The sequence below is a fragment of the Lagopus leucura genome, unplaced genomic scaffold (genome assembly GCF_019238085.1).
Source record: "Lagopus leucura isolate 7727_CA_CO unplaced genomic scaffold, USGS_WTPT01 Super-Scaffold_100014, whole genome shotgun sequence".
Taxonomy (NCBI): domain Eukaryota; kingdom Metazoa; phylum Chordata; class Aves; order Galliformes; family Phasianidae; genus Lagopus; species Lagopus leucura.
This window is the reverse complement of record NW_024962268.1, coordinates 4,587,736-4,603,489: the sequence shown is the minus strand read 5'-3', so window position 1 is coordinate 4,603,489 and position 15,754 is coordinate 4,587,736. Positions and strand designations below refer to the sequence as shown.

The 15,754-nt window shown below is 38.2% G+C and overlaps 1 protein-coding gene across 1 annotated transcript in view; it reads left to right on the top strand.

Annotated features, from left to right (window-relative positions):
* The first annotated feature begins 24 nt into the window (after window positions 1-24).
* The window catches only part of DMGDH (dimethylglycine dehydrogenase), a 50,250-nt gene continuing 34,520 nt past the window's right edge, over window positions 25-15,754 (top strand). Inside the window, exons 1-5 of the mRNA XM_042875322.1 lie at window positions 25-179; window positions 3,178-3,343; window positions 9,309-9,407; window positions 10,588-10,752; window positions 11,162-11,366. Coding sequence (XP_042731256.1) covers window positions 64-179; window positions 3,178-3,343; window positions 9,309-9,407; window positions 10,588-10,752; window positions 11,162-11,366 — 751 coding nt within the window. The 5' untranslated portion in view covers window positions 25-63. The remainder of the gene's footprint in view (window positions 180-3,177; window positions 3,344-9,308; window positions 9,408-10,587; window positions 10,753-11,161; window positions 11,367-15,754) is intronic.

The window sequence follows — 15,754 nt, the reverse complement described above, 5'->3', positions numbered from 1 at the left end:
AGGAGTCCGTCCGCCGCCAGGAAAGGCGCAGCGGTAGCGTTCCGCATCCCTGAGCCGTGCGGGATGAGCGCGATGCTGCGGGCTGCCTTGCGGCGGCTGCGGCTCCCGCGCCGTGGCGGCTGTCCCAGCCCCTCCGCTGCCTCGCGGGCCCTCGGCGGCGCCGCGGGCGCCCGGGGTGGGTGAGTGCGGGCCATGTGCCGGGGGGCTGCGAGGGATTGCGGGAGCGGGGCTGGCTGGCTGTGGTGATGCGCGGGAGGTGTGGGAGGCGTCGGCCCCGATTACGGCCGTCCCACCGGGGTGACTTTACCTGCGAAGGTACGGGAGCCGCACCAGAAAGGTGAACCCCGTGGGGCCCCTCTGTGGGGCGGGGTGTGCGCCTGGGGAACCTCGCCTGTCGGAGAGCAGACCTGCCCGTGGGGTTGTCGTTGTGCCGAGCCCCCCGGTGTGTTCTGGGTCAGGTGGGCACACACACAGTGACATTTTGTCGCATCAGGTGGAGTTTACAGGGGACGGACTTAGTGGATTCTGACCCTGCTTGAAAAATGTGGAGGGCCAAGGTATGAAGCCTTAAATTCAAACTGCAAAAGAAGTTCAACGCTGATTAATGTGTACCTCACTACAGTATTCAGTATAGGAGCTGTTGCTCTTTACATCAGGCCATTAAACAGTTTAGTGATAACTTGGAAGAAGATTAATCTGTAACCTCAGAAAAGATCGTGTGTAAGTGTGTGTAGCTCAAACACAGTGAACTCATGGTGTCCGCTGCTTCCCTCTGCTTTGTTTCGCTGCCACGATTTGTTTCGCATGCGTATTTATCCCCACATTTATATCTACGATATGATTTTGTAAGACTGTTCATAAAGCACATAACTAGCAGCTTGGATTTCTGAATGCAGGTGGGTGAAAGTTCAGTTAATGCATTAGATAGCCTTGTGTCAGAGAAGTTGGCAAAAGTAACAAGCAAAAAGCTGTGTAAAGGTATGGAGATAAAATTAAATGAGTATTGATTAGCTGTCCTTGAGCAACAGATGCTGTGGTTTCACAGCTATCTGGAACATCTCCTGCACAAAGAGGTGTGACCTTGTCTCACTCATACAAAAAATGGCTGGTTTTAATTTGGATAAATTTCCTGATCTGCTTGCTGCTTCAAAGTCTGTGGAAGAGAGAGCAGAGGGGAGGATCGCACAAGGTAGAGAAGGATGGGCTACCTTTGGTATCAGTTCTAGTTTTTGCTGGCTTAACGTGACTGAAACTGTGGTGCAGCTTAGTGGCTGTATGCAAACAATTGAGAAAAAGCACTATTTTTGTAATGCTCTAACTTCAGTAGAGTAAAACATGTCAAAATATACAGAGCATGGAAATAAAAACTGAGTTTCATGGTTCTTGAACACTGATGTAGCCTGCTGACACATTAAAGAGCTTTCCTAAGTAGGCACTTGCACAGAATCATGAAACCCCCCATGTGGGGGGGTGGAAGGGACTTCTGAAGATCATATAGTCCAACCTCCTGCTAATGCAGGTTCATAGAATCATAGAATCACCAAGATTGGAAAAGACCTCCAAGATCATCCAGTTCAGCTGTTCACCTATCAGCAGTAGTTCCCATTAAATCATGTCCCTCAGTACAACATATAAACAGTTCTTGAACACTATTCTAGAGTTGGTGACTCCACCACTGCCCTGGGTTGCTTGTTCCAACACCTGACCACTCTTTCAGAGAAGTAGTATTTCCTAATATCCAGCTTGAATCTCCCATGGTGCAACTTAAGGCCATTCCCTTTAGTCCTGCTGCTAGTTACATGGGAGAAGAGGCCAACTTCCACCTCATCACAGCCTCCTATCAGGTACTTGTACAGAGTGATAAAGTCTCCCCTGAGCCTCCTCCAGAGTAAATAATCCCACTTCCCTCAGCTTCTCCTCAAAAGACTTGTTCCATGCAGTAGGTTTCACAGGAAAGCGTCCTGGTGGGTTTTGAATACCTCCAGAGAAGGAGACTCCACAACTTCTATGTGCAGCCTGTTCTAGTTCTGTGGCACCACTGAAGTGTGTAAGTTTTTCCTCGTGTTTGTATGGTACTTCCCGTGCTACAGTTTTGTGCCCATTGCCCCTCGTTCTGCCACCCAGCAACACCAAGAGAAGCCTGGTCCCATCCTCTTGACACCCACCCTTCAGATATTTATAAATATTAATCAGATTCCCTCTCAGTCTTCTCTTCTCCAGGCTGAACAGTCCCAGGTCCCTCAGAAGGGGGATGCACCAGGTCCCTTATCATCATTGTTGCACTCTGCTTGACTGTATGACCAGTAGTTACCGGTCTTTCTTGAACTGGGGAGCGCAGAGCTGTACACAGTATTGTAAATACAGCTTCACCAGGGCAGGGTAAAGGGGGAGGATCAGCTCCCTCAGCCTCTTGCCCATGTTCTTTTTAATGCATCTCAGGGTGCCGTTGTCATTAGGGTACACTGCTGGCTCATGGCCAACCTGTTGCCTACCAGGACACCCAGGCCGTTCTCTGCAGAGCTTCTTCCCAGCAGGTCAGCCCTTTACCTGTACTGATGTGTTATTCCTGCCCAGGAATGTGTTATTCCTCCCCAGTTTTAAAAATACACACTTACCACATTGAACCTCATAAAATTCCTCTACCCAACTCTCCAACGTGTCTGACTGAATGGCAGCATGGCCTCCTGGTGTGTCAGCCACTCTGTCCAGCTTTCTATCGTCAGCAAACTTGCTGTGGGTGCATACTGTCTGTTCATCCAGGCCACTGATGAAGATGTCAAGTAAAAGTGACCCAGTACAAACCCCTGGGGAGCACCACTAGCTACAGGCCTCAAACTAAACTCTGCCTCACTGACCACAACCATGCTGATCACAATTTTCAGAAGACTGTGTTGCATACACCATAGCATCTTTGGGAAGCCAGATTTTTGTTGCTTGAGGTTGTCATTAAGAAGTGAGAACCAGAGGTAAGAGTAAATGGGACAAATAACAAAGATTGGAGTTACATTTGCTTTGTGGGTTTATTAGTAATATATGTGTGTTAAGACTTCTGAAGAGTGTTTACTTCAAAAGAAGATAAATGTAAATAGGTTAAGTTCTAAGGCACTTGGACAACCAAGTGAAAATGGACAAATGTTCAACTGCCTTTCTGTAACTGTACTGTTTTGTTTACCCTAGAAAAGAACACCGATCTCCTTCCTTGGGGAAAGATAGAGCAGACACAGTGATCATTGGAGGTGGCTGCGTTGGTGTTAGTCTAGCCTATCACTTGGCTAAGGCTGGCTTACAGGATGTCGTTCTACTGGAAAAATCTGAGCTCACTGCGGGATCTACTTGGCATGCAGTAAGGAATATTTTGTTAATCTCTGAGATTAACAAGAGTTTGTTACAGTTTTAGCTCCGGGTTCTGTATAGACTTCCTGTGTGAGTTTTGAAAGTTGATTTAGTTATCTGCAGTATACTCATTTGTGAAAATTTGGGCAAATACTGAATGTATTTTTGGAATTGCTGAAAGGTAACTGTTAGTACTGCTACACATTTTTGGTAATTAACTGGATTTAGACTTTAAACTTTAGTTTAAGTTGGATTTTTAAAACTTAAGTTTTTACTTCATAAGTAATTTAGCTTATACTGCACAGTTTATTACTGGAAGTGATGCATAAACCAGAAGTGTGAAATTTGGCATTGTTTTATGCTTAATCACTTTTAATATATGTGCTATCCTGAAAGAAAAGTGATAGAGAAGCAGCAGCAGTGTCTAGTTTTTGGGAAAATCACTGTCCCAGAAATTGATTCTTCTTAGAGACAGCAGCTTTCTTTCCTGCCACCTCTGATGTTACACAGAATTGTGGAGGAGCAAAAGTAACAACTGTACACTATGATTTCCTAAGGCCTCTGCTCTTAGGAAAAGAACTAAAAAACATATGTGCAATATTGACAGGTGTGGACACCTCCTCTTACAGTGCTGTACAACGTGCATGTATGTAACTACGTATTTTGTATGTCAATGTCTGGTGTAGGTAGTGTGCTGAAATAAAATAAAGCTTGCCACAATAATAGATGCTTTTTACATTCATTTCAGTCTACACTCAGATGAGGTTAGCAGAAATCTATTCCCGTGTGTAGTAATAAAAGTGGATATAAAAGCAACAGTTTGCTGTCTCTGGATTTACTCTGTTAATATACAATAGAGCATTTATGCAATATTTATAACTAATACCTGAGTGGAGGATGACTCAAACAGATCATGTTTGATTTATATTCTCATGCTTTTCTCGGAGGAGCAGGTCTGAAGTCTGAAATACTTCATTATAGTGCAGATGCTTTGTGTGTTTGGAGCCTTAGAAGACAATAATAGCAAAATATGATTTAGAAAAAAATAATAGCAAAAAATGATTTAGAAAAAACACTGCCTGAGATGTTTAAGTATATTTATGTTTTCTTTTACTTGGTTTTCTACAAACAGAAGAAAACACACTTTGTGGAGTTAGGAAAACAAAATCCAGTAATTACCTTTCTTTTAGACAATCATAGCATAGCTGATGGCAGTAAAGAGAACAGAGCAACGTCAGATCATGCATCTCAAAATGGAATGATGATTGTGAAATGTCTGAATAAATATTTTTTAAGCATGTGAGAGTTGCAGACTGGATTCTATTTACCCAGTGCACATACAGAATGATGTGTGTGTAAAAAAAATAATAAAAATGCCCTCATTGAATAAGCAACCAAAGTGGTGAAGGGGGAATTTGTTTCTAAGTGTTTTTTTTTGTTATACTCGCCCCCTAGATTGTTGTTTGTAACTATGTAAACCAATCCTTCAGTATTTTTGCTCTCACATCTTGGTGAATGTAATGATGGAGCACTGGGTGAGGAGCTATGCTGTAAAGATGGGGAGGGTACCGCAGCCAAGAAGAGGGCTGCTTTCTAGGCCCTGATGCAACAGAATGCAGTGATTAACACAGTAAGACACCTAGTAGGAGACGGGTCATAAATGGATAGCTATGAAGTAAAATACATAGTCTAGTATTGCTCTTCATTGAATTCAGTGTTACAGTGCTGTATCTGAAGATGAAAAAGTTCTTTCACCAGATCAAAGAGATCAAAATTGTGATTGTCAGTTCTTCATTGCAGTAGGTACTGTATATTTACCAGTGACCTCCTCAAAGTGTTTCAATACTAGGTTTAAATGAAAATTATATATGTAAGTAGCATGTTGAATGGCACATAGCATATTGTCTGCAGCCCCAAAACCTGAGAAAGCCTGGTTCGGATATTGCTACAATGTACCAGATTTTCTCACTTTCACAGACCAATAAGTCCTGCCAGAGCTCAGGATTGTTTCATATAGATCATACTCCTGTTACTGCCAAAACTTCATTCCATGTCTCAGGTCTGAGATAAATTTGTCTGACTTTCATTACATTGAAATGAAAACAAGATGGAGAGAATGATGAGAAGCAATGAGTAGGTAAAAATAATGGGGTATGTGCTGCTCTTCTACCTAACCACAACAAAGTAATGATTATTATATGAATGTAAAGGCTTCATGAACTCGAAGAGTTTTTGAATTTATATATAGTGCAGATCAGACTGTTGGCAATCTTACTACTGAAGCTGTAAGAACTGAACTATGCATATATTACTCACTCAACAAGTAGTTTTCTAAGAAAATGTGGGATGTATCATTTTGTTATGTAATACTGATTCTTGCAACATTCAACTGATTTTGCTGCTGATAGTTAATAAATCACAGCACAAGACAAAAACTTGTTAAGATTTGGTCAAACTTGCAAGAGTGATGTAGCAGGTGGTTAACAGTGTTAATTCCATTTCACTTCAGAATGCTGAACAGACTTGAATAAAATGAAAAGAATAAATCAAAATGTAAACGTCTAATCTATAAACATGGTTTGAAATCTCTGTTTTTAAAGCATAATGTCCGTTCTAAGGAAAATTACTTTCATTGCTCATGTTCACCTACAAGAACAAAATCTATCTCACAAAAATAGAGCAAATCCTAAAGCAAATCTTCAGATACGAGAATGGTTCATTGTCTAATTCAGGGTGGCATTCTGGGAGGCCAGCTAAGCTAAACAGGGAAATCATGACAATTTCAGTGCAATTCGTGGGAAGTGGAAGCAGAAAAAGGCTATGAAGAAGTAATTTTAAAAAATTGTATAGGCATGCAAAAGATACATTACTCCAGTTAAGACTGGAAAGGAACATTAAGGCCAACAACATCTTCCAGTGTTACGTTAGTAATAAAATGCTGAAGAAGGGAAATATGGGACTCCTGCTGTATGAGATGGGTGATTCAGCCACACTGAACACTGGTAAGTCTGAAGTACTCAGTGCCTCCACTACCAGTCTCCACTGGCAAAGTTTCTTGTGCCTCTCTGATTACAAACAGTTTGGGGAGTAGAGGAGCTACCAGTAGTAAGTATCAAGTCAGGCATCACTAGAACTTGATTGATGCAGATACATTGGCTCACATGGTCTGAATCTAAAGATGTGTTGATGGCATTGCAAGATTGCTGTTACATAATTTTTGAAAGACTGTGATGTTAAAGAAAGTACCCAATGCCTGGAAAAGGGCAAAAGTGTCCAATTTTATAAGAAGCCAGAGAGATTACTGGGGAGCTAAAGGCCAGCAACTAGCCTTACTTTGGTTCTTAGGAAGTCATGAAGCAAGTTTCAGATATGTGTCTGGGCCCATAAAGAAGAACATAATTGGGAACAGTCAGCATGGATTTGTTGAGCATAAAGCAAATCCAGTACCTTCCATGTCAGAATGACTGAAACTGGGGACAAGAGGAGAGTAGCTGAGTCATTCTCCTGAACTTCAGCAAGACTATCATGACTCCCATAATACTTACGTATTCAGTTACAGATTTGATGGACTGTATGGCAAGGACAACTAGGTGGGTAAAAGACTGGATGCTTGAACTCAGAGTGTAGTGGTTAATGGATCATACTATACCCAAAAGTTGGTAACAACTGAGTTGCCACATGGGTCTGTCCTTGGACCCATCTTGTTTATCAGTGATCTGGAGCAAATAACAAAAGTGCATGCTTATCAAGTTTGCAGTTAACACCAAACTGTGGGAACCAATCAATACAATAAAGGGCAGGGCCTTTTCAGGGACCTTGTTGAGGAACCTGGGTAGACTGGAGGGATGGAATGACAAAAACTTCATGAAATTTATCAAGTAAAAATGCAAAGTATTAAAATAATTGTCCATGGACAAACAACAGTTTCTATCCTTAGAGATTTTCCAGACAAGAAAACTGGGGAAACTGATTGGATCTCATAGCTGACCCTGCATAAAGCATAAGGTTACAGAATTTCTGGCGTCTTACTCAGCATAAATTATTCTGTAATTATATTATCTTAATTTTATTGTAGTCCAGTCAAGTTATATTTGCCTCATCATTACATTTCTGAAATCAGAAACATTTTTCATGAGAAGCCAAAGACACAGAGTGCGTTTAGAATTCTTTTCTTCACTTAAAAATGTCGTGGATTCTTGAAATGGAATGCACTTTGCATGGTTATAGCTAATTTGTAAGTAATTTGTGATTCACTGTTAAAATGACTTCACTAATAGTGGCCACTAACATGGAATTTCCTTAACTTTGGAAGAGGTATTGCTAAATTCAGAAAAAGAAGAAAAGATCAAACAGAAAACGTTTTTATAAATAATAGAAGACAGTAAAAATAATATGAGATGGAACAACTTCCAGGTACAAGTGAATGAATTACCCATTGATACTGTGAACAGCTGAAGAAATGTAAACACTTCAGTGGCTAATTTATTGCTTTATTCTCTATACACAGAAAAAAGGTTATTAGGGCTTATTTTTTAGGAAGCAAGAAAGTTTTAATTACAGATTTTCCAAGGAAGCAGCCCTGGCTTTTAGTTGACTGAGGAAATTATATAATGTGTTCACAACCTCGTAAAACCATGTGAATCAAATGAGATCAAAAGCACTCAAATATTCTGTGTCCATTGTGATGTAGATGGTGCAATATCCTAACAAGAAAAGATAAGCAATATTTTTGTAGAGTATTTACCTATCTTAAGGATCTCCTTGTTTTGCACTTAATATGGCCCTTGGAGGATATTTCTTGCTCCTACAGATTTGCATGATTGTTTTTAAATTCAGATTGTTTGGGTAACAAACAATATCATACATGCTCAGGGAACTGCAGCCAAATTTATGAGTAAAATGCATTCACAACTGAAAAATATGTAATTTCACTTATTTGGTAAAAAATGGTGCTGCATATAAACTTTAACAAATCAGGAAGATAAAATCCACATGAAGGGAAGTAGGAAAAACTTTTTACAGTGGTTAGCCTAAAACTCTGCTGTGTTAATTTTTACCTTTGGATTCCCTGCTGTTTTTACCTCAAAATGGCTATGAACTCAAAGGTGTACTCTGGTGTCTGTCTCCTTTAACTGGTTTAAAAAACCCTGTGCTGTATTTTAGTACATCCGTGTAAGTAAATGAATCCTTTATATATAGTTTGAATTAATAAGTAAAGCAGTCATTATCTATGAATAAGGTCTATTTTAGTCAGCAAAGGGGATATGCTATGAAAATATTTAAAACAATGTAGTTATTTAGCTTGAAAATGTAATGTGATTTTTCACTCAGAAGAAGGATTTCAGTGAGATGCTGAATTCTGGAGCTACAAAGACATGTGCCTAACTACTCTAAGATCTAAACTCTGCTTTTCTTAGTTGCTCAATACGTGCAGTTATGAATGTCATTACAGTGATACAGCTGGCTCTAGAGGAGGCAAGTAAATAGTTTCCTTAAATGCAGAAAAGGCTGTAGTAACTTCTTGCTTTCATGTTTGCACATGCCCAATAGGGCTCCTCAGCGTTCTAAAGTCAAACCTAGAGAAACAGTGTGCAAAATACAAATACCAATATCTTATATTACTTCTTGAAACACAGCAACTGCAGAGACTGAAGTTGATGAGGGTTGTGTGTCACTTCCAAACAACTCTATAATTTAAGGAAGAAAGGAAACCATAGGAGAGGACAACTGCAGGAGTATCAGGAGCTGCCAAATTTGATGAGAAAGGGCAGGTGGAAAAACAAGTGTGCAGAGAAGAATGCCTTAAGTAGGGAAAGAATTTTGGTCTTATTTTCATGGCACTCGTCTCTATCCATGTGTTGCTTTTCTTTACAGTATCTTGACAGTTCCTGTTTGAAGGACAGTTGAAAGGAGGGAAAGAAAACATTGCATTTCTAATTGTATCACTATGTTGTTGTTCCTATTTCTTTTTTGAGGCTGGCTTAACTACTTACTTTCACCCTGGAATTAACCTGAAGAAAATCCATGCTTACAGCATCAAACTCTATGAAAAGCTGGAAGAAGAGACTGGACAGGTAACTGACTTTTTAAGTATTAATTCAAATAAATATAAATCTTATTAATAGTCTTACAAAAGAGTTTGGAATGGACAGATTGCATATAATTGTTCAAGACTATCATAAGTCTTACCTTTTATTTAAATACGTTCTTCTGCCTGCATGTCAGTGCTAAAGTCTGGTGCTTAATCAGTAAATATTTTAGATTGTTTCCGAGATCTTCCTAAAATTTAAGAAGATGGTTTTCATCAAACATCTCAGAAGCTCAGCAGATAGAGTGTCTGCAACTTTAGCTTCATGTATGAACAAAAATAGCATCAAGGATCTGGAATGAATGGATTGATTATGATGCATTCCTGCTTTAAACATGTCCACTTTTAATTTCATATGATATGATAGATCGTATTTGAGAAGATTGCTGCAATTCTTCCTATCCCTTTAAGAGGCATGTTTTTATTTAGTGACTTAAGGAAGGGGTATGCAGAGAGGGAGTTGTATTCCTTATCTGGCATCATTCAGCCATTCATTTACTACACTCATGCTTGCTTCAGCAGAAACTGCATGATACACATAGTAGCATGAGTTGTTAACTTCTTAATTGTCATAAAAAGCTTTTTTCTTCTTTCTGTTGCCATTTTTTAAAGCTACCTAGTCAGCAAATAGTCATTAGAAGTTCTACTAAAAGTCATATTAATGCCCTGTGAAGTAACAGAGAAAAGACAATGTACATAACATATACCAAAAAGTGAGCGTTCGGTGTCTAAATGTGTAAGGATGTATACTTCATTAGAAAGATAAAGGGGAGAGAGATTATTCATTGTATTAATAAAAGTGCTTGATCAGCTAGGTTTATTCAGCTGTATCTCAGTAGAAAATTATGTAGGTGATAACTTTTAATGTAAACTATTACATACTATTTTCAGATGTATCTGATTGTTTTGAAAGTGAATCTATAAATTATTATTCAAATCTTAACAAAAGCTTTTTAGAACTTTTGACGGTATTATGTATTTATTTGGGAAGCTAATTTGATAACATTTAAAAAAAAATATCAAAAGAGTTTACTTATAAATCCTGTTCCTTCAAGACTGCTTGACTTACACGAGTCTTTTTTGTCATGTTAATGACAAAATTTATGTGGACTTTCCATAGCACAGGAACATGCATTTATCGACTTCACTTCTACTTTTTCATTTAGGCTGTGGGGTTTCACCAGCCTGGAAGCATCAGAATTGCGTCAACCCCTACCAGGGTGGATGAATTCAAATACCAAATGACTAGAGCTGGTTGGCATCCAACAGAGCAGTACCTGATTCCACCTGAGAAAGTGCAAGAGCTGTTCCCCTTACTGAACATGGATAAGGTAAAGAACCTAATTTTAAGAAAAATAACTTCTATTGCATTTAAATAACAACCAGATATTTAATTTTATAGCCTATTCATAGAAATGGTATGAGAAACTCTTGTTTTTCAGTGAAAAAATGGATGAAGGAAATTACTCAGGCTTTAGTGAATACTCTATGCTATAATTCTAAAGCATTGGAACCTTTAATTACCTGGGAGAACTGGGGAATTTTACTTCATCAGGGCCACTGCTAAGTCAGCCTTTTAATATTCTATGTTTTTTAAATTCATTTTGATTTGTCTTCGTAAGTTTTACTCAAGAAATCAAAGAAGTAGATCACATTTAGAAAATAAAGCATTTTTGAAACAAAACTAGTTGATTTTGATTTTTATATCCTTTCGTTTTGTGTGATTTTTCCTCCACTTAGGTTTTAGCAGGCCTGTATAACCCTGGAGATGGTCACATAGATCCCTATTCTCTGACGATGGCTTTGGCCGCAGGAGCCAGAAAATACGGTGCCCAGTTAAATTACCCAGTCCAAGTGACTAACCTGAACTCTCGATCAGATGGCACATGGGAGGTTGAAACTCCACTTGGGGTAATTCAAGCGAAGAGAATTGTCAACACTGCAGGTAGGATTTAACATAATCATTTTTATTCTCTTTGGATTTACAAACGAGGTGACACTGAGGATCTGTACTGAATTGTGTGATTTACAGAAATGAGTAAGATATGGTTTTGAGTATTCATTTGGTTTGTAGTAAAATATACTCTGTGTGTATTTACATTACTATGAAAATTTAGCTCTTCAGTTAGTTGCCCTTAACTAGGAATTAATAATATTTCTTTCTGGGTTGTCTCCAGAAATTAATAGTTAGGCTGTCTTCTTAGATTTCAGAAGCAGAAGAGACCTCTTCTACTGTGCAGTAAGAAGAAGAGACAGTCTGTGAATGTTGTCTTATCTTATGACAGCTACTTAGGGAGATGGGATATCTGAATGAAGTAGGAATATCATCACAGTTCTTTTTCAAAGAGAACTGAAAGTTTGTACCAAATAAGATAACTGCCCACTTCAATGTTATCTTTCTCTAAGATTTAGCTCTATCCACATATCATTGAAAGGGAAGATTTTTGTTGTCCTTTGCATAATATTGTAAATGTACACTTTGCTTAACAATACATTTTTACATGTAATAAAAATTTCTCAACTGCAAGGATCTTATATTTACATATGCTATTTTTATTCTTCATTTTGTTAAAGAGGCCAAACTGACATTTCTGCTTAAAAGAAACAGGTTTTGTTTTTGTTTTTCTAAATAAATTGAATAAGACAGGTACTCTTCTTGTTGGTGGGTACAATAACTATGGTTAGTACTTAAAAACATGAGCCAGTTGGATAGGAAAGGAGTAATCTGAGAGAGTGAAAAAAGGTATGTACTAGGTTACTTTTTCATGTAAGGAATTCAGAGAGCCCTGTGTTAGATCATAGAATCACAGAACGGCCTGGGTTGAAAAGGACCACAATGATCACCTGGTTTCAACCCCCCCCTGCTGTGTGCAGGGTCACCAACCACCAGACCAGGCTGCCCAGAGCCACATCCAGCCTGGCCTTGAATGCCTCCAGGGATGGGGCATCCACAACCTCCTTGGGCAACCTGTGCATCACCACCCTCTGGGTGAAAAAATTCCTGCTAATATCTAACCTAACCTCATTCCAGTAAAGACTGAGAAATACTGAAAAGTGTGCTTTCTCATCATATATGCTTTACATACATTGTTGCTCATCTGTGGTTGCTTTCAGCCTTGCTGAAATAGCTTACCTTGAGTTTCTGTGCATGGACTGTCATGATGTCAATGTAGTGTGCCGTAATGACATTTTGAAGAGGTCTAGAGGAGTTCAGTATACTTGTCAGAAAGCAGGTAACCACAGAGACAGGAAAATTAAATTAATTTTTTGTAGACTGCTAAGCCAAGCACTTAGAAGATGAAAGGTATCAATATGTAGATTGCCTTTGAATTCTTAGTTTATTTGGGTCTTGAACTGTTTCGTGACAGCATTCAGTTACAAAAAATCATAACTTCTTTTACTAGGATCCTTGTGTTATTTCTTAGACAGGATGGATGCATTTGTCTAAACATATTCCGAGATTATGGAATGAGGAGCTCTTTTGACAGTCAGACTTCTTATTTAGGCCCCAAACTTGTAGATATTTGTAATTCCAAAATATTGGCTCTGCATCAGATGGATGAAGTATGAGTTTCACAGACATAGTAATTTCCTTTAAATTTTTGTAGTGTACTTGTCTTTGGCTTCTACATGAAGTTGACAGTAGGCAGAATTCTCTAGTAACTGCTTCTCAATGTCTGTTAAAATCAAAATGAGCCCTTACAAATTTTTCATAGTCTTCTTCTGACTTAATAACTTATTAAACTAAAAATATACTGCAAGCTGTTCAGCCAGAATGAACATTGGAAGCACGTATTGCTTAACATTCCGGCTAAGGATGTGAACAATACTGTATAACCCGTATCTTTTATAAATGTTCCTTCAGCTAACATTTATTCTTTTGCTCAGCCTTATCTCATTCCACCAGAATGGCTCTCCACATTCTCTCTTCTTTCCTTATCCCCAGCCAGCAACTGCCATGGAATTGGAATTGGAACAAACTAGTCTAAACCAATCTTTAGCTGTTCCTTATGTGAGATTTCCATTTTGGAACAGAGTAGATGTCTAATAAGTCATCTCTGACATAAAGTAACTGGTATTGAGCTTCTTAGAGTGATTTCAGCCTATTTATAACAGAAAGTTGATTAAAATCTAAAAAAATAGCTGATATAGTTTGTGCAATGTACATATGCATACATAAACACAAATGTTCAGGCCTGTGCACAATCTGTATACTACCATTTAGACATATGTAGTGAAGCAAGATTTTCTCTTCTTTTAAATACAAGAAATAGATTACATAGTTGAACAGATAGGCTCAGTAATATTACCAGTAAATAGTTCTGCATCAGATGTTTGCAATCTCTAGAATTTAATCTTTATAAATGTCCTTGAGATGTAATTTATGCTTTCATTTATCTCTTCTATCTGTGATAGGACTTGACATCTGCTTCCAATTATAATTTTGTTTTAGAGAACATATTCTCTCCGTTGTCATTTTTGTGTTTATAATGGCTTTTGCACATGGTTCAAAAAGTTTAAACAAAGAAAGTATAATATATTTCATATAGTAAGTGCCAGCTGTTGTAGTTTTGAACAATTAAATAAGCATTTAGCTTCAGTATGAATTTTTTTTTAGAAGTACAATATGTAAGATTTTATTTTGAGCACGCCTAAAGTACTTGCTTTTAATTCACTGGCAGTTTAAAATCAATTGTTTGCCATATATTTCTGGAAACTTAATGTTTTTGTAGTTAAAAAAAATTCCTTAATAATTTTGAAAGCAACAAAGTTAATTTTCAAAGATCTAAAATTAAGTCTGCGATTTTTACTTTCTCTGAGGATTTTGAATATGTTTGCTCTCTATATTTTTCACACTAATTCTGTTTTAACAAGTAAGCAGCATATTGAATTTCTTTGAATATCATGTCTGGAAGTAGTATTTATTTTGCAAATATCTCTTTTAAGTCTAAACAATTTTGGCAAGAAAAGAGCATGTGATGCTAGATGCTATTTCACTTTCTTTACTCTTAAATGGATCATTAGCTGATCTTACTTTAAAATTGTTTTCTTTGGAGGTGGCCTGGAAATGCCCAAATCAAAGTCAGTCCCTACAGATCTTGATGTGTCTTTTCATTATATCATATATATATATGTATATATATGCAGTCATGTTAACACATCTACAGTGTTCCTATATCAGAACTGTGAAAATGAGAGCCTTGCTTTCAAATCTGAGAAATTCTTAAATTATTGGTACATGCTTTTCCTGAACAAAGATTTAATATAGAAAAACTCATAAAATACTTTGTGAAATCAATTGTGAATGCAATTACTACCTCTGCTAATTATTGGGTATTGGTTGTATGATCTTTACTAGATTTCTGGAAACAGCAGCAGAATTATTAAAGACCAGATCTTTGGCTGATTTAGGGGGAAGAGTTCTCTTTTATATGATTTAAATAAATTAACCCTAAGGATTCTGTGAAGTCTAAAGCACTGTTAAATTACTGTAATGCCTGTGTGAACAGTGTTTGTGGTTGACTAGTCAATGGCCTGGACTTGATAGAAAGGGGCAGCGTGCAGATTGCCTAGTAAATGAGTGAACGCATTTCCTTTTTTTATTTTGTAATGATTTTGTTAGGCAGCTTTAGGTCCCCTTAGCCTGTGCTTAATGTCACATTTGTATTTGTCATGTAATAACAGAGGAAGCCCTTGAAGATGTGCTGGAAATTAAGCTTCATTAGTTTTTTTGGTTGTTCTTTGCATAAAGAAACATAGATCAGGGTTCAGAAGCCTTAAAAAGATGTTCTGAATGTGTGCATAACTATGGCACAACCTTACCTGAGCTATTTTGACCAACTTAGGAACTATTCTGTCGATGAGTCTCCCCAAGTAGCAAGGATGCAGTTCAGAAGCAAATGTCTTACATGTAAGATAAAAGCAGAACAGGAGATACTGGTTTTTTTTTTACTATTTGCTGAACAGGGGCTTTTAATTGTTTGAATTTCTTGGTCATCATCTTGGATTTCATTGTCCCTTTCTTCACCTGGCCATTAGCAACTGTCAAGTGAGTTACCACAGAAAACCTTCCTCTTGGAAACTCTATTTTTAAAAACTCTGGGTGTTAGACCCTGTGGCTGCCTTGGAATATTAAACAGGAGATTAACAGCCCTCGCAGCATGAACGAATGGCTCCAAGCCAGCACAACCCAACTCAGCTTTTCTAATTGCCCTAGCTTTAGGCCTTGCCGGAGATGAGAGGATGTATGCCCAGGCTAGTGTTAGCCAGCAGCATGGTATGGTTGCTTTCTGTGGAAGCATGGAAATAAGGCCAGTAGGGCAGGGATTTTCC